Source organism: Photinus pyralis, unplaced genomic scaffold (assembly GCF_008802855.1).
Source record: "Photinus pyralis isolate 1611_PpyrPB1 unplaced genomic scaffold, Ppyr1.3 Ppyr1.4_LG10, whole genome shotgun sequence".
NCBI lineage: Eukaryota > Metazoa > Arthropoda > Insecta > Coleoptera > Lampyridae > Photinus > Photinus pyralis.
The window spans coordinates 8,688,030-8,706,875 of NW_022170250.1; the positions used below are offsets into that span (position 1 = coordinate 8,688,030).

Sequence of the window (18,846 nt, forward strand, 5' to 3'; positions counted from 1 at the left end):
TTCTCAGACCCCTTCCTCCCTCATACTGCACAGAAAGCAACACCGGGGGGTCGGGGGGGTATGGAATACCTCTCAGTATACGAAGACTTTCTGATGGTTATATGGAAGAAACAATTGAATAAAATATTCTCAATGGAAGAACGATTTAATGTCCTGTCGTCTACAAATATCACAAGATCTTCGTATACTGGGGGGTATTTACTGGGGGGTATTCCATACCCCCCAGACCCCCCGGTAAAACTATCTCCCACAAACCCTTTCGACTTCAGGATTCGCTCGAGTTCTTATGGAACGTTTCTCAGATCCTTTCCTCGGTTACACTGCATAGAATGCAACACCGGGGGGTCGGGGGGGTATGGAATACCTCTCAGTATACGAAGACTTTCTGATGGTTATATGGAAGAAACAATTGAATAAAATATTCTCAATGGAAGAACGAATTAATGTCCTTTCGTCTACAAATATCACAAGATCTTCGTGTACTGGGGGGGGGGGTATTCCATCCCCCCCAGACCCCCCGGTTAGACTTTCTCCCACAAACCGTTTCAACTTCAGGACTCGCTCGAGAGTTTTTAGGGAACGTTTCTCAGACCCTTTCCTCCCTTATACTGCACAGAATGCAACATCGGGGGGTCTGGGGGGTATGGAATACCCCCCAGTATACGAAGACTTTCTGATGGTTATATGGAAGAAACAATTGAATAAAATATTCTCAATGGAAGAACGATTTAATGTCCTGTCGTCTACAAATATCGCAAGATCTTCGTGTACTGGGGGGTATTTACTGAGGGGTATTCCATACCCCCCAGACCCCCCCGGTTAGACTTTCTCCCACAAACCGTTTCGACTTCAGGACTCGCTCGAGAGTTTTTAGGGAACGTTTCTCAGACCCTTTCCTCCCTCATACTGCACAGAAAGCAACACCGGGGGGTCTGGGGGGTATGGAATACCCCCCAGTATACGAAGACTTTCTGATGGTTATATGGAAGAAACAATTGAATAAAATATTCTCAATGGAAGAACGAATTAATGTCCTTTCGTCTACAAATATCACAAGATCTTTGTGTACTGGGGGGGGGGGTATTCTATCCCCCCCAGACCCCCCGGTTAGACTTTCTCCCACAAACCGTTTCAACTTCAGGACTCGCTCGAGAGTTTTTAGGGAACGTTTCTCAGACCCTTTCCTCCCTCATACTGCACAGAAAGCAACACCGGGGGGTCTGGGGGGTATGGAATACCCCCCAGTATACGAAGACTTTCTGATGGTTATATGGAAGAAACAATTGAATAAAATATTCTCAATGGAAGAACGAATTAATGTCCTTTCGTCTACAAATATCACAAGATCTTCGTATACTGGGGGGTATTTACTGGGGGGTATTCCATACCCCCCAGACCCCCCGGTAAAACTATCTGCCACAAACCCTTTCGACTTCAGGATTCGCTCGAGTTTTTAGGGAACGTTTCTCAGATCCTTTCCTCGGTTACACTGCATAGAATGCAACACCGGGGGGTCGGGGGGGTATGGAATACCTCTCAGTATACGAAGACTTTCTGATGGTTATATGGAAGAAACAATTGAATAAAATATTCTCAATGGAAGAACGTTTTAATGTTCTTTTCTCTACTCTTTCATTTTCATTTCATTTGATTTTAGGCCTTTATTTTTGAGGGGGCGAGGTCGAACCAGGGACGCTTAGTATCGGCAGTCTAGCTTCAACTCAACTGCGCCACAAGGGCCGGCGTTCTGCATGAACACTAGTCTCTTATCTTAACGCGCTTTATTTTCTCGAATATTAGTTCCGTTTCTCTTGCATTATGGAGCGGTACACGTAGAAAATGTTCTATACAAATTTGAACTCCTGAAGTCATACACCTTGGCGGTAAGACCTTTTCCCACAATCACTTTAGACTTCAGGACTTCTGTTAAGAAACCTTTATCAATCAGAGAGCGCAACAGCCCCTTGAATATGAATTCCCTATGACATTTTCAAAAATTTAGTAAACTCAATTTTGATTACAAACATTAAAAAAAAACTCACACAGAGAAACTAAATATTTCCAAATTTCTATAAACATTTTTAGGATGGATTTAAAGTAACAGAGAATTGGGAAATAAAAATAATGTTGTAAATGGAACTGTCTAGCCAGTTTGGTAACAATTTACGACAGGCCTAATTCTCACGCGCACCAAGTAATATTAAAGTGACCACTGGCCACTTTGCCGCATTTTATTCCGCAACCCCTAAAATAAATCGACCTGTTTTCGGCATTGAAACAATTTCGTTTTGACAATACGTAATATGAGAAAAGATTCCCAGAACAAGTTCATCGGTCTCAAGGGATTGCCCAGGGCGCGAATAAACATAACCGGAGTGGACACTGGTCAGGCTAACATTGTGAGAATTCTAACCTTCTAGTGTCAATTGTTAACAGACCATTCCGTTCGTAATCCCTTCTTGCTTGAGATACTTGGATGCATAGGATCCATCCTAAAATCGTAACCTTAGAAAGTGAAAAAGTTTTATTGCAGTCACTTTCAACGCACCGGAATTGCAGTGATGGATCATTTGTTTATAATTTAATTATATTTAAGAAAAGGTTACAATATTAAAATATTACAAATAAAATTGTTAAAAAAAAAAATTTAGCGTATACTTAAAATATAAAAAATTTCTGTAAATGCTGTCTGTTGCGGTAAAGTGCCTAAAATACAAGCCGCATTTCCCTGCTGAACAGCTAAACTTAATCTTTGTTTTAAAAATTCAAAACAATATATAATAATATATAATTTAGATTCGACAAACTAATAAGGGCGCGCTATGCTTTTCAATCAATTTACAAAATACACCAACTTTAATTGTCGTACGTCCTAAATTACTGAAAAACTGGCAGTTTTTCGTCAAAATGTTAAACCTGCACACGCAACTTTAAGTTTGAAAATCTGTATGCGGGTGAAGTGAGTGTCTTGTCGACTTCTATCTCACTCGGATATCTAAATACAACAAATCAATGTGAGACGCTATGTTTTCCAAATACGTATATACGATAATTAAATATACGCCTAATGTTTACACTCTTTATTCCCTGATTCCTTATAAAACTCATTCTTTCGTCTAGTGGGAACTGCACAGGTAGATAAGTAAACGCAATTTGTTGGGATTAAATGGTGATACTTAATTTGTAGTATCCGCATGGCATACAAAAAAGCAAACGAAAATGCCGATAACCATTTCGGCAAAATTATTTTCTAGCGGCGAGGGGGGTGGGGGGTTTGGTTAGGTTATTCCAACCCCCCGATGCCACCTTCTTTTAGAAACCGATTTATCATATCCTTTCCTCCGTACTGCACAGTGCACAGCACTCGGCACCAGTGGGAGCTGTTGTCTACTTGTGTGTGTGTGTGTGTGTGTGTGTGTGTGTGTGGAGGGGGGGGGGTTAATAGCACCTTTTAGAAACTGTCTTTAGGGCTCACTTGAAGGTTGTAAGGGAAAGTGTTCTTTGCTCCGTATTGCAGAGAACGTAGCACCGGAGGGGTGGGGTGGGGGGGATAACCCCCATTATGCGAAAATGTCGATGACCATTCAGGGGGAATTATGCTAAAAGCGACGGGGACTAAAAACCAACCATCGAAGAAGGCCTTGAAAATCCAGACGAAGGAAAAGAAAAGTGAATAACTTGAAAGTACAGTTGGAGGTGGAGAATAAAATGATGAAAATGAAAAGAAGAGAAGAGAACGAAGCTAAAGGATGATGAAGGTCAAGATCAAACTCAGCAGCAAGGTGGAGGCGAAGATGTTGAGAAAAATTGGGAAGATAACAATAGAGAATATGAGGACGATAAAGAGGGGAAGACGAGGAACATTCGGAAAGAAAGAAGCCGAATGCGATGGATAAAATGAATCAAAATAAGAATATGACAGAAGAAGAAGAAGACGAGAATGATCAAAATTGATTGAGCTGAGGTCCTGGCTGAGGTTTAAGGGGATTTGGAGGTTGGAAATGATGATAACGGTCGAAGAAAATCAAGAAGAATATAGAAACTAAAAAAAAAATGAAGAAGATAATTAGATAAAAACGCCGATGACGAGCAAGATACAGATGCAAACAAAAAGATAAGGATGAAGAAGGATCAAAATGATGAAGATTAAGAAGGTAAGGAAGATGAAGGTGATAAAGATGCAGGTCAAGATGAATGAGAAAGATGTGCAAGAGGAGACGAGGAAGACGTAAAAGACCAAGAGCGAGGACAATCAAGAAAATGCAAACGATGAGGAAGTGATGGCGATTGTGAGATTAGAGATGCAGCTGAAAAGGTCAAAGTGAAGCTTGGGAGCAAGATGAAGGAAGAAATGAAGTAACATGAGCCATATGAGGAAATGAATAAAATCAAGACGGATAACAAAATGAAGAAGATGAAGCGAGTGGGCCGGAGATGAAAACAGTTTAATAAATGAAGGTTGGAGATGGAGAGAAATATATATAACGAAAAGGAATATGAGGAAGATAAAACAAATAAAGAAAATGAGGAGGATGAAAAACCTACAAACGGCGAAGAAATGAAGATGAAGAAAAGAGAGGTTACGGGGGAAGAGGAGTGAAGAACGGTCTGGAATTTGGAGATGAATCTGTAGAGAAAGGTCAATTTCAAGCTGAGCAGAAAAATCAAGATTAAGAAGATTATGAACATGAGGAAGGCGATGAAGGCCAGCAAGAAGAAGAATAGGGGAAAATAAAGAAAATCAAGGTGATGAGAATGACAAAGATGAAGGGGGTGAGGAAGCTGGGAGAGATGCGGAAGATTAAAACAGCGAGGTGGGCAAAAGGGAGAAGATAAAAAATAGGAAAAAAAAGATACAAGTGGAACTTGAAGATGAAAGTGACGATCAAGGCCGAAGCCGCAGAATACAAAAAATATGAGGAGAGCGAGAAAGATGATGGGCATGAGAGAAATGGCGAAAGGTAAAGCATAACATTTCAAAATTGAAGATCAAAATAATGAAAAGGAAGGTGAAAAAAGTAAAGAGGAAGGGAGAAGATTAAGGAAACATAAAATGCGAGAAGAACGCGGAGGAGAGGGCGATGGGAGATCTGGGTAAGATGGAGATTCAAATGGAAATAAATGGCGAAGAAGACGTGGAAAAGGTAATGAACGAAAATAAACTCAAAAAGAATATGGAAAACAAAGAAAATGAAGGAAGCGGTAAGGAATATGCGGAAGGTGAGAAAGATACGAACGACGGGGAAAATAGAGATGCAAAAAAGGATAAAAATATGAAGGAGGGGAATCGCTTCGAAAAAGTAGAAAAGATCAAAATTAAGATAAAGATTAAAAAGGCGAGAAAGACAGTGATAGAGATGAAAATCGAGATTCAGATCAAGATGAATAAAAACGAGGAGGACAAGGAGAACATTAATGCAAACGATGTAGAAGATAAATATGGCGGAAAGAGGAACACGAAACCGATGGAGGAAAAGAATAAAATCAAGATGTATAACAAAATAAAGAAGATGAACTGAATGTAGAAGAGACAAAACGGCTAGTAAAATAAGGAATTAAATAAATAAAATAAATAAAAAAGACCAAGACAGAGGGAAAGATGCGAGTAAGGTAAAGATAAAGAAATGAAGACAATATTTGTTTGGGGGTGAGAATTTTAAAAAGATTAAAATGTGTAATCAAGAACAGGTTCGTAGTGTTAGAATTTGTAGAAAGTTTTCTCACGGCACCCCGTCCGCATACCAAACTCTGACCAGTGTCCACCTCGATCTGCGAAACACGAAGTGCCCCGTACACGAAATAACTTGTTTTTGGAATTAATTTTCCCGAACGTACGCGGTGCAATATACAAGTTTCAATAAAATTTGTAAGTGGAGCACCTTTCGAGCTCTCAAAGAAATCCAGGACGTCGAATTCTCGAATATCCTGTTTTAATGGGCGCAATTGTAAATTTCTCTTCGTTACTATAAAAATTAATTCGAAAAACGGGTTAGTCCGTTCGGGCCCGAACGGGACGCTATTGTCCCGGGGCGTAATGGACAGTGGTCATTCTAACATTTCGTGTTTGTATCACGTTTAGGTAGGTCAAGTAACGTGAGAATTTGACGCAAAGCTTGTTTTACGTGAACCTAACTTTACCCTCTAATACGCACGTGAAGTTCTTCTGAAATTACGTTGGAAACTACCCTTAGTATATTTTTTCTTGGAAATCGTACCTACAAATGAAATATCCTTCTTACTTATTACCTGCAGCGTCTTTGGAAGGGTTTTTGTATGAAGGTTTGAAAAAAATTTTCGAAAACGCCAGAGACATTTATGAGATATTGCTGAAATTGTGCTTCGATTTTGTTTAAAGGAACCTGACTTTACCTAGTTCTTTTCGAACTATCCTATAGATTTAGCAAAATATGAATTTAAAGCCCTTCACAAATGGGTAATGCAAAATTTCGCTCTAAAATACAGACAAATTCGGAAAATGGAGACGTGAATAAGGAGAATATAATACACGAAACTTGATTCTTACAAACATTTTTTCTTGTGCTTTTGTGATCCCACCACAATAAGATCTACACCCCCTATGGGTTCGGGGGCAGAGTTGACCCGCTCTCCTCCTGATGATTGTAGACGGCGAGCAATGGGCAGATTAATCTGCTCATGTCCAAGTTTCTATTTAGCAGCATATTTGCTAGATAATCCTCTATAATTTTCAGAACTTCCTTAATATTTTTGAGACACCTCTGCATCACTTTTGGCATTAAAAGCACTCTGTTAGTCTTTATAACGTATTTGCAAATGTTCATAAATAATCTGAGAGTATTTCTGATTCTCTTAGACCGGGTTGGCAATTTGGCATGTACTCACACAGTTTTATATTTCGAAATTATATTAGAATCCTGCCCGAAGACTTCTAAGCAGGGACGGACTGGGTACTTACGGGCCAGGTGGAATTGCATAGTTTATGAAGTCTGATCCAAAAAGTACGAATTGATTTGGATTCTACGCACTCAAATTAATAAGAAAAAGTGTTTTCCCGAGATATTTTGGTGTAGTCGATTTTTGGTAAAAACGGAAGGTACTGCCCTTTTTTGAGCCCCGAAAAAAAAATTGTCTCAGATCGACCCGGAAAAAAATTTTTCTTATAGAATGTGGCCTGTAGAATCCATAATTTCAAACAGTTCCAAGATTGGCCTACTAGTTCAAAAGTTACAGCCCTTTGAATTTTCTTTCGAAATTGGTTTCTAGTCTATAACTTTTGATTGAGAAGTCTGATCGAAAAAGTACGAATTGTTTTGGATTCTACGCACCAAAATTAATAAGAAAAAGTGTTTTCCCGAGAAATTTTGGTGTAGTCGATTTTTGGTAAAAAAGGAAGGTTATACACTGCCTTTTTTTGAGCCCCGAAAAAAAAATTGTCTCAGATCGACCCGGAAAAAAATTTTCTTATAGAATGTGGCCTGTAGAATCCATAATTTCAAACAGTTCCAAGATTGGGCTACTAGTTCAAAAGTTACAGCCCTTTGAATTTTTTTTTTCGAAATTGGTTTCTAGTCTATAACTTTTGATTGAGAAGTCTGATCGAAAAAGTACGAATTGATTTGGATTCTACGCACCCAAATTAATAAGAAAAAGTGTTTTCCCGAGAAATTTTGGTGTAGTCGATTTTTGGTAAAAAAGGAAGGTTATACACTGCCTTTTTTTGAGGCCCGAAAAAAAAATTGTCTCAGATCGACCCGGAAAAAAAATTTTCTTATAGAATGTGGCCTGTAGAATCCATAATTTCAAACAGTTCCAAGATTGGGCTACTAGTTCAAAAGTTACAACCCTTTGAATTGTTTTTTTCGAAATTGGTTTCTAGTCTATAACTGTTGATTAAGAAGTCTGATCGAAAAAGTACGAATTGTTTTGGATTCTACGCACCAAAATTAATAAGAAAAAGTGTTTTACCGAGAAATTTTGGTGCAGTCGATTTTTGGTAAAAAAGGAAGGTTATACACTGCCTTTTTTTGAGCCCCGAAAAAAAAAATTGTCTCAGATCGACCCGGAAAAAAGTTTTCTGATAGAATGTGGCCTGTAGAATCCATAATTTCAAACAGTTCCAAGATTGGGCTACTAGTTCAAAAGTTACAGCCCTTTGAATTTTTTTTCGGAATTGGTTTCTAGTCTATAACTTTTGATTGAGAAGTCTGATCGAAAAGTACGAATTGATTTCGATTCTACGCACCCAAATTAATAGAAAAAGTGTTTTCCCGAGAAATTTTGGTGTAGTCGATTTTTGGTAAAAAAGGAAGGTTATACACTGCCTTTTTTTGAGCCCCGAAAAAAAATGGTCTCAGATCGACCCGGAAAAAAATTTTCTTATAGAATGTGGCCTGTAGAATCCATAATTTCAAACAGTTCCAAGATTGGGCTACTAGTTCAAAAGTTACAGCCCTTTGAATTTATTTTCGAAATTGGTTTCTAGTCTATAAACTTTGATTGAGAAGTCTGATCGAAAAAGTACGAATTGATTTGGATTCTACGCACCCAAATTAATAAGAAAAAGTGTTTCCCGAGAAATTTTGGTGTAGTCGATTTTTGGTAAAAAAGGAAGGTTATACACTGCCTTTTTTTTGAGGCCCGAAGAAAAAATTGTCTCAGATCGACCCGGAAAAAAATTTTTCTTATAGAATGTGGCTTGTAGAATCCATAATTTCAAACAGTTTCAAGATTGGGCTACTAGTTCAAAAGTTACAGCCCTTTGAATTTTTTTTCGAAATTGGTTTCTAGTCTATAACTTTTGATTGAGAAGTCTGATCGAAAAAGTACGAATTGTTTTGGATTCTACGCACCAAAATTAATAAGAAAAAGTGTTTTCCCGAGAAATTTTGGTGTAGTCGATTTTTGGTAAAAAAAGGAAGGTTATACACTGCCTTTTTTTGAGGCCCGAAAAAAAAAAATTGTCTCAGATCGACCCGGAAAAAAATTTCTTATAGAATGTGGCCTGTAGAATCCATAATTTCAAACAGTTCCAAGATTGGGCTACTAGTTCAAAAGTTACAGCCCTTTGAATTTTCTTTCGAAATTGGTTTCTAGTCTATAACTTTTGATTGAGAAGTCTGATCGAAAAAGTACAAATTGATTTGGATTCTACGCACCCAAATTAATAAGAAAAAGTGTTTTCCCGAGAAATTTTGGTGTAGTCGATTTTTGGTAAAAAAGGAAGGTTATACATTGTTTTTTTTTGAGCCCCGAAAAAAAAATTGTCTGATCGATCCGGAAAAAAAATGTTCTTATAGAATGTGTCCTGTAGAATCCATAATTTCAAACAGTTCCAAGATTGGGCTACTATTTCAAAAGCTACAGCCCTTTGAATTTTTTTCGGAATTGGTTTCTAGTCTATAACTTTTGATTGTGAAGTCTGATCGAAAAAGTACGAATTGATTTGGATTCTACGTACCCAAATTAATAAGAAAAAGTGTTTTCCGGAGAAAGTTTGGTGCAGTCGATTTTTTGTAAAAAACGAAGGTACACTGCCTTTTTTTGAGCCCCGAAAAAAAAAATTGTCTCAGATCGACCCGGAAAAAAATGTTCTTATAGAATGTGTCCTGTAGAATCCATAATTTCAAACAGTTCCAAGATTGGGCTACTAGTTCAAAAGTTACAGCCCTTTGAATTTTCTTTCGAAATTGGTTTCTAGTCTATAACTTTTGATTGAGAAGTCTGATCGAAAAAGTACGAATTGATTTGGATTCTACGCACCCAAATTAATAAGAAAAAGTGTTTTCCCGAGAAATTTTGGTGTAGTCGATTTTTGGTAAAAAAGGAAGGTTATACACTGCCTTTTTTTGAGCCCCGAAAAAAAAATTGTCTCAGATCGACCCGGAAAAAAATTTTCTTATAGAATGTGGCCTGTAGAATCCATAATTTCAAACAGTTCCAAGATTGGGCTACTAGTTCAAAAGTTACAGCCCTTTGAATTTTTTTTCGAAATTGGTTTCTAGTCTATAACTTTTGATTGTGAAGTCTGATCGAAAAAGTACGAATTGATTTGGATTCTACGTACCCAAATTAATAAGAAAAAGTGTTTTCCGGAGAAAGTTTGGTGCAGTCGATTTTTGGTAAAAAACGAAGGTACACTGCCTTTTTTTGAGCCCCGAAAAAAAAAATTGTCTCAGATCGACCCGGAAAAAAAGTTTTCTGATAGAATGTGGCCTGTAGAATCCATAATTTCAAACAGTTCCAAGATTGGGCTACTAGTAAAAAAGTTACAGCCAGGGTATTATCTATTAGCCCACTGGTCCTGAGAAAGAGAGATATCCGCTCGTGCAGAGCTAGTACTCTGGCGCATTACGGTAGGTACTTTACCGCCCAATTAATTACTTTCGATTACAAAGCGACACACCAATATTCAGGGAGTTGCATTTCTTATGAATCATAAGCGAACCCAAACGAAAAATTCAGTGAAACTTCCTCAACACTGGTATTACCCTAAACTGGTATTATCATAAAAGAGAAATTCACCGAATTCACCATAAGATATTCGTATTCACCGGACCGCCCTTGAAAATTGTCTGGGAGGTATGGAGTACTCCCCAGGAACACATTTCGAGGCAGAAAAATTCAGTGAACTAGTATTACGTCGAATCTTCCTAACCTGGTGGTCTTTCTTACTTGGGATTGCTGGGGGCTCGGCTGGGGGGTTTCGTGTTCGTGTTATTCTTTGTGATGGACGTTAGTATTGGATTCAATTCCCGTAAGGATCAAGTGCTCGTGGCTGCTATCGCGGATGAGATGATCTTGGAAATGGACTTTGAAGAATGGAGTGCTTCACGTTGGTAATGAGGAAGTTCCAGTTGGCCAAAAAGTTCTGGTGGTGATCGACAATAGACGAAAACCCCCGATTAGACTTATGAATGTAATTGATTTGATCTGCCGCATCCCAAAAGACAGCGAGGCGAAAAATGATGGTAGTTCACATAAATCTATTGGCGCCATATGCTGTGGTCAAAATGAAACAGAAGGAGATCAATCAAAATGCAGCATAATTTCTACATATTTCCCTCTACATGTCCATTTCCGAAGATTTCGAAACTTCTGAAACGACACCAAAGACAGAGATGGAAGAAAAGAAACGCGTAGACGAGACGAAAATTGGATCACCATGAAACGATAATCGCTAATTAATTTACGCAATATCGGAAACGACAAATCTGCGGTTACTTAATTGAAAAAACCCCTTGTAGAGTGAGTGACTGCGTTTTCACGGATCTACTCCATTGTTTTTACTGATTTCCAATTGGAAAAAATGCACGGTGAAGTGTTGCGCGGTATAATGGATGGATTTTGGAATGAACACGTTTGGTTGCCTCCGAACACAACATGGAAAGACATAGCCCCGGGCTCCAGTGACACAATCCGATATTCCAACCCGAAGCATCTGTACATTCCAATTCCGCTCGCCTTTCTAATGTTGGCATTGCGATACTATCTCGAGCAGTGAGTCTTTTCTCTAACAATTCGCAGATCTAAGTGAGCATCTTCCAGCAAGTGGTTTGCTCCATTAGGAGTGGCGATTGGAATGAAGGAGTACAGATCGAAGACGGCTCCACCAAACGCCGTCTTGGAGAGAGCGTACATGCGTTACAAGCGGGTGAACAATAAACAAGTGAGTGGGAGATTTGGGGTTGGAGTGGATCAAACTGTCTCTTCAGATTCAGGGGTTGGCCAAGCAGCTGGACTGGCCCGATCGAAAGGTGGAGCGATGGTTACGCTTACGTCGAAGTCAAGATCAACCGTCGACTTTGATGAAATTTTGCGAGAATAGCTGGCGATGCCTGTACTACGTCAGCAGTTTCCTTTTAGGTCTGGTAGTCTTGTGGAATAAGCCGTGGTTTTGGGACATTAGCCAGTGTTGGTGAGTTTTGAAGAATTTTTGGCTCCCACGCTGTTATGATCATTTCAGGTTCAACTACCCTCACCAGAGCATCGATATCGGTATATGGTGCCAATACATCATCTCCCTGGCCTTCTACTGGTCGCTTTGCTTAAGCCAATTCTTCGACAGGAAACGCAAGGACTTCTGGCAGATGTTCGGCCACCACGTCGCCACTATCGCCCTGATGTCGCTCTCCTGGATGACTAACATGCACAGAATCGGAAGTCTGGTACTAATCGTCCACGATTCCGCCGACATCTTCCTGGACGCCGCGAAGATGGCGAAGTACTCCGGCTACCAGAAGACGTGCGACGCGATTTTCGCAATGTTCACGCTCGTGTGGTTCGCGACGCGCCTCGGCGCCTTCCCCTTTTGGATACTTCGAAACACGCTGATCGAGAACCCCCCAACCATGCCGATGTTTCCGGTGTATCACATCTTGAACGGACTCCTGATGTCACTGCTGGCACTTCATATATTCTGGACGTATCTGATATTAAAAATAGCGTACAACTCCTTGTATGCGGGAGGCATCGAGGGCGACATCAGATCGAGCAGTTCCAATTGCAGCGATGACTCGATTTCTGATTAGCTTCTGTGTGCATCAAATGTAATTTATGTAGGCAATAGATTGATTTATTAAGAAAGAAACTACTGTAAGTTCAAAATCCCCCCCCCCCCCCGGTGGTACGTTCTCTGCAGTTCTACGTAGGAGAAGAGGTTCTGACGATGTTTTCCCAGAAATAATCGTGAGGTTCCTAAACGCTGAACGATTTGTGGAAGAAAGTTACCGAGGGGTCTGGATTGGGTCCGTTAACTTGGCCCCCCCACTGAGAGATTTGATAGTCGTATTATTTTGAAATGAATGCGCTCGTTATGCACTCATATGCGCCACCGATAATAACTCTTGCGCCATTATCGTTTTTTAGAAATCCGAAAAAACATTTGGGGGGGGGCCAAGTGAACGTAGCCCCCCCCAGTACGTATTTTGTCCCTTGTAACTAGGTCACCTGATACATTTGGTTATGCGCTCAATTGCGCCACTTGAATTAAAGCTAGCGCCATTGCGGTTAAGCCGTGACAAATTTTCAAAAAGTGGGGGGGCCAACTTAACGTTTTTAAAAGTTACTTTTTTTTAACATCTTTTCATACGAAATTGTACTCTCAGGTATGCGCTGAAATGCGCCGTAAAAAGATATCTTTGCGCCATTATTGTTTTTTGGTTATCCTTAAATATATTTGGGGGGGAGCCAAGTGAACGGAATCCCCCATAACGCATTTTGCTACCGGTATTTGTGCCACTTGATACATCTGGTTATGAGCTCAATTGCGCTACTTGAATTAAAGCTAGCGCCATTACGGTTAAGCCATAAAAAATTTTTTAAAAGTGGGGGGGGGGCTAACTTAACGTTTTCAAAAGTTACGTTTTTTAACATGTTTTTTCTACTACATGGTACCTTTCATCATGCGCTAAAATGCGCCGTAAACAAAAATCTTGGCGCCATTATAGTGTTTCAGAAACACTATACAGGGTGTTTTTTTGGAAGCTGTAGTTAAACGATTCTGAGAAAGTAAAATAGGTAAGTTTTTAAAAATTTGTATTTAGGAGTTACTCCGAAGGCCGAATCGATGTAAAATATTTTCAAAATGGACGCACTTCCGGAAATAACTTTTAAAAACGTTAAGTTGCCCCCCCCCCACTTTTTGAAAATTTGTCACGGCTTAACCGTAATGGCGCTAGCTTTAATTCAAGTGGCGCAATTGAGCGCATACCCAAATGTATCAGGTGACCTAGTTACAAGGAACAAAATAAGTACGGGGGGGGGGGGGGGTACGTTCACTTGCCCCCCCCCAATGTTTTTTCGGATTTCTAAAAAACGATAATGGCGCAAGAGTTATTATCGGTAGCGCATATGAGCGCATAACGAGCGCATTCATTTCAAAATAATACAACTATGAAATCTCTCAGTGGGGGGGGGGGGCAAGTTAACAGACCCGTCTGGATTACCTCTCAGCATATGCGACAGTTCCCTTGCTATTTTCATAAAACCACCACAAGGGTACCTACCATAGGAAAGGGATGGGTGTTAGAGGGAACGGTTATCGAGTTCTTTACTTTTAATATAATTTTCCACGTTTTGTGGAAGAGTTGCCGGGGGGCCTGGGTGATATGGAATACCCCCCAGCATATGAGACATTTCCCTTGCTATTTTCAGAAAACCACGAGAGTACAATAAGAAAGGGTGGGGGTGATGGGGAAGGGTTATCACCGGAAATGGTAATTGAATCTTCCCATGCCGATGGGTATTACATCCCCTCCAGGTACACAGTACATTAGTTGATGTGGGAATGAAGCTAACGTGGGAGTCTTCAGTACCCCCAGACCCTCCGGTGGCGTTCTCTGCAGTACTTCTTAGAAAAAGAGGATCTGATGTTTGCCCAAAATTAATCATAAGATTCCTACAGGCTGAACGTTTTGTGGAAGAAAGTTTTCGGGGGGTCTGGGGAAGATAAAATGACCACTTCTGGAGAATTACATTAAAAGTACTCCATAATCGTTCTCCATAACCCCCACCTCTTTCCTATGGTAGGTACCCTCGTGCTGGTTTTTTGAAAATAGCTAGCGGACTATCGTATATGCTGGGGGGTATTCCAGACCCCTCGGTTACATATTCATGACAGTTCCCTTGCTATTTTCAGAAAACCACCACCAGGGTACTATAGGAAAAAGATCAGTGTGATGAGGAAGGGTTATGAAGTTCTTCTTTACTTTGAATATATATCTTGCTGGGAGGTATTCTTTTTTTAGAAGACCTTTTAATTGTTGAGCTTGACTCTCAAAGTCTTAAAACACTTGGAGCCCTTCTCCGGGCCTTTATACAATGACATTTTAAAGGTTTAAAATAGTTGAGCCATGCACCTGTGGCGTTAAAGCCTGGAAACCTTAAAAACTGAAAGGTTGTTGTGATTGTTGGAGTAGTTGAAAGCACTGAATTCCTTTATGTCTTGATTTTTGGGCTTTGAAGCCTTGGTACCTAAAAGACCTTAAGACCATGCAGTCTATAATACCTTCAAAACCTAGAAATACAGAAAACTTAATTCTTGAAATCCTAAAGAGTTGAAGTTTTGGGACACCTCAGCCTTGGAGTGTCGGGGCCTTAAACCCTTTAAACCTTGCAACTTTGCAGTGATAAAATATTATAGCCTTAACGTCGAAGCTTTTTCAGAAGATAAAAACCTTAGAAGCTTTGGAGGCCTTGAGAACATGGAAACCCTAAAACCTCTAAGAGAGGGAAAATGTTAGACACTTAAAAATCCACGGTTTCCCGTTTCTGTCTCTCGCTTCGCTTAACCCTTCTGAACTCCGCGTCCTGGTTTCCACTTCGCGTTTACCGGTTCCCGGTCACCGTTTCCTTTTCCAGGTACACATTGCCGTCAACAGTTTCTGTTTGTGTTTCTCAGTTCAATTTTCCAGCCTTCATTATCCGGCTCCCATAAAGTTTCCCATTTCTTGTTTCTCGCCACTCGTTTCCCGTATCTTGCTATTCGCCTTCCATCAACGGTCCCTGTTTCCGTTACCGTTTCCCATTACTACTTTCCTCATACCGTTTCGATCTTAGATTCACGCTACCGACCTCCGTTTCAAGTTCCTCGGTTACCTTCGCAGTTCTCGTGTTCACCACTCCCGTCCGACTATTTCCCACGAGGTTTCTCGTACCTGTCCCCACTTCGCTTACCGCTTCCAAATCACCGGTTACAGTTTCCGGTTACTTTTCTCGTTACCGTTTCGCTTTCCTCGTTCCCCGTTTCCTACTTCTCATTTGCGGTTTCCCGCTACCCACTTGCACCCCCCGCTTCTATCGCCCCCTCCGCATTTCCGTTTGCCGATTCTCGTTTTCTGTATCCCGCTTCTCGGCATTCGTCTCCAGTTAACAATCGCCGTTACCGTTTTCCGTCGCCGTTTTCTGTTACCAAGTTTTCCGTTATCTTTTCCGTTACCACTTCCCGCTACGGCTTCTATTTCCTGTTCACCGTTTCGCTTCCCACTTCCCTCCCCACGTTTCAAGTTCCCCGTTTATTCTCACAGTTTCCCTTTTTAAGAGACATTTTGTGTCATGAGGGCACCATTTTAAAAACAGGTGTCTCCCAATAAATATAGATGGTTTAGCTGTTTTCTGACCCTAATAATTTTAGTCCTCCATACCCCCCCCCCCCCCCTTTACTCGCTGGTAGTGATTTCACTTTCAAAACGATCAGCCTATTTTCAGAAATTTTGATGTAAGTAAGTAGTTGGGGAAGAATGTACATATAGGCGGGGGGCTGGAATACCCCCCAGAAAAAAAAGGCGATGTGAATTGCACAATTAGGTGCTAATTAATGGCCGAGTTAATGGCCCTATTCCCGAATTAAACGCTCCTTTATTTTAAAAATTATTACATTTTTTGCCACGTTCATATGAACTCAGCAGAAATCTACCTACCTCAAAAACCAAGAAAATGATAAGTGAACTAACTATAATTAGGTGCTAATTAGCTGCTAATTAAGCGCCCTATCCCCGAATTAAATGCTCCTTTTTTTAATTTATTACATGTTCTGCCAGGTTCATATGAACTCAGCAGTACACTACCTTTAAAACCCAAGAAAATGAAAAGTGAACTAACTATAATTAGGTGCTAATTAAGTGCCTTATCACCGAATTAAATGCTCCTTTTTTTAAAAATTATTACATGTTTTGCCAGGTTCATATGAACTCAGCAGAAATCTACCTCAAAAAACCAAGAAAATGAAAAGTAAACTAACTATAATTAGGTGCTAATTAAGTGAGGAAATTATTCTGGAATTTTTGATTTTTTTAAAATTAAAAATTTGGTCAATTTCAAAGTTTCGAACAAAGTGAACGACTTTTGGGTCGCTACCATGTAATTTAACTAGCAGGCCACCAACGCCACCTATAAGCGGGCGATTAAACCAAGCTACTTTCCAAACAACCCCGGTAACTACATACAGGTGAATGTCTAATTGCGATACCTCTTCAATTAAATAACCTTTAAATTTATCCTCGAAATTATCTGTGCGCAATACAAAAGCGTACAAAAGCAAATGGAGAATAGGTCAAGCACTTACCGATCAATAGCGAAAAAACACTAAATCTCCAGGAAAATGCACATTAACCCCCCGTAGCAAGGATGGGAACACTAATTATGTTTATAAAACATGAATGAATCATACGATAAAACAGACTTGTTCTATTTTTAGCTTGTAAAGAGAATGAGTACCAAGGCCGTTGGGGAGGTGTGGTTTCGATGGAAGGGGACGGCATGCAGTGTCGTAGATGTTACTGTACGTTTTAGTAGAACCAGTGGCGGATTCGCCTACGTTCAATACGAAAGTGTAACTCCGTCGTGTATTGATTGCAGAATTGTACTCCATTAGCAAATAAAAATAACGTTGCTCGAACCTACCAGGAGCACAGGTCCGTTCAAAAGTAAGACAGATTGAAACGACCATTAACACTGGCCGAGAGACTTATAAATGGTTTACCTAAAATGGTCCAGAAAGGAAGCAAAACACCTTTTGCGTATTATGGTCTCCTAATATCCAAGAGAGCACATACTGAGAGTATCACAATCACAGATTGCAATGTGGTGCCAAAGATAATGACAGGGTACGTAACACGCGTCCCCTGATATTTCATCAGGACGACATCAGAGAAGCAAGACAGTGAAAAAGAACCAAATTACCTACCATGTTCTCCTGACACGCGATTCTCCTATAAAAATAAATGCATCAGGAATGCAGAATCTAAAAAAAGATAGAAACATTGATAAGCACAGGCACTACGTTCACTCGAGAAGACCAAACGCCTAGCTCCAAGCTTGAGGCAATTATTTTAAAATTGATGAATATCCGAGGAGGTGCAAAAATGAATAAGAGACGCCTTCATTGTTTAATCAGGAGTACAGAATGCAAAGTGATGCAAAATCTGTCCCTTTAAAATTGTCGCATCAGGCATACAGAATTCAAACGTGTCCATAATCATTGGGAACTATGTGCGCCTAATGTGAGTTCCTCTTTTAAAATTGTTGTAACAGGAACACGGGATGCAATAGTATTGACAAATACTTCGTTGAGAAAGTGGTGTCTTCCCCAGAGCTTAGTTTCTTTTTTATATTGTTGTATTAAGGGTGCCGAATGCCAGCGGAGGTGAAAAAAACACTTCGAGTAAACTTTTTAAATTGTTGACCAGGAATACTGAGTGCAAACGAGTGCATAGTTATTGGGCACTGCGTGCTCCAAATCTTGGTTTTTCTTATAAAATTTGTTATCAGGAATGCAGAATGTAGTAGATGTCTCTTAAAAATGTTGTAACAGGATGCAAGCAGACGCAATAATAACCAACTCGAGGACGTACTGAGGTTAATTAAAGTTATTGGCAATTGTGTGCACTGTGCACCAAAGGTAAGTTTTTCTTATAAAATTTCCTATCAGGAAAACAGAATGCAGCAAATTTCTCTTAAAAATGATGTAATAGGAACGCTGAATGCGAATAGATGCAACAGTATTGACAAACACCTCTTTGAATAAGTACTGTGTTAGCCAGAGCTTAGTTTCCTGTTGTATCAAGGGTGCAGAATGCCAAGAGGTGAAAAAAACACTTCGAGTAAACTTTTTTTTTAATTGTTGACCATGAATACTACTTGCAAGCGAGTGCGTAGTTTTTTGGGAACTACGTGCGCCAAATCTTCGTTTTTCATCAGGAATACAGAATATAGTAAACCTCTCTGAAAAATGTTGTAACAGGAACGCAGAATCCAAGCAGATGCAAAAGCACTGACTCTTGAGTGAGTACTCTGTCTGCCAGAAAATGTATTATCGTACCAACAGTAATTGTCTCTGATCGATCGGGAAAAACAATGTTCTTATAAAATGTG

The 18,846-nt window shown here is 39.9% G+C and overlaps 2 protein-coding genes across 4 annotated transcripts in view; both read left to right on the forward strand.

Annotated features, from left to right (window-relative positions):
- The window catches only part of LOC116161115 (sn1-specific diacylglycerol lipase alpha), a 90,800-nt gene that overhangs the window by 48,448 nt on the left and 23,506 nt on the right, over positions 1–18,846 (forward strand). The gene's annotated exons all lie outside the window — the stretch shown is intronic.
- On the forward strand, positions 11,031–12,538 carry LOC116161117 (ceramide synthase 6-like). The gene is made up of 4 exons (XM_031474342.1): positions 11,031–11,475; positions 11,524–11,644; positions 11,691–11,893; positions 11,942–12,538. The coding sequence occupies exons 1-4, from the start codon at positions 11,285–11,287 to the stop codon at positions 12,504–12,506; spliced, it is 1,080 nt and encodes a 359-aa protein (XP_031330202.1). The 5' UTR covers positions 11,031–11,284; the 3' UTR covers positions 12,507–12,538.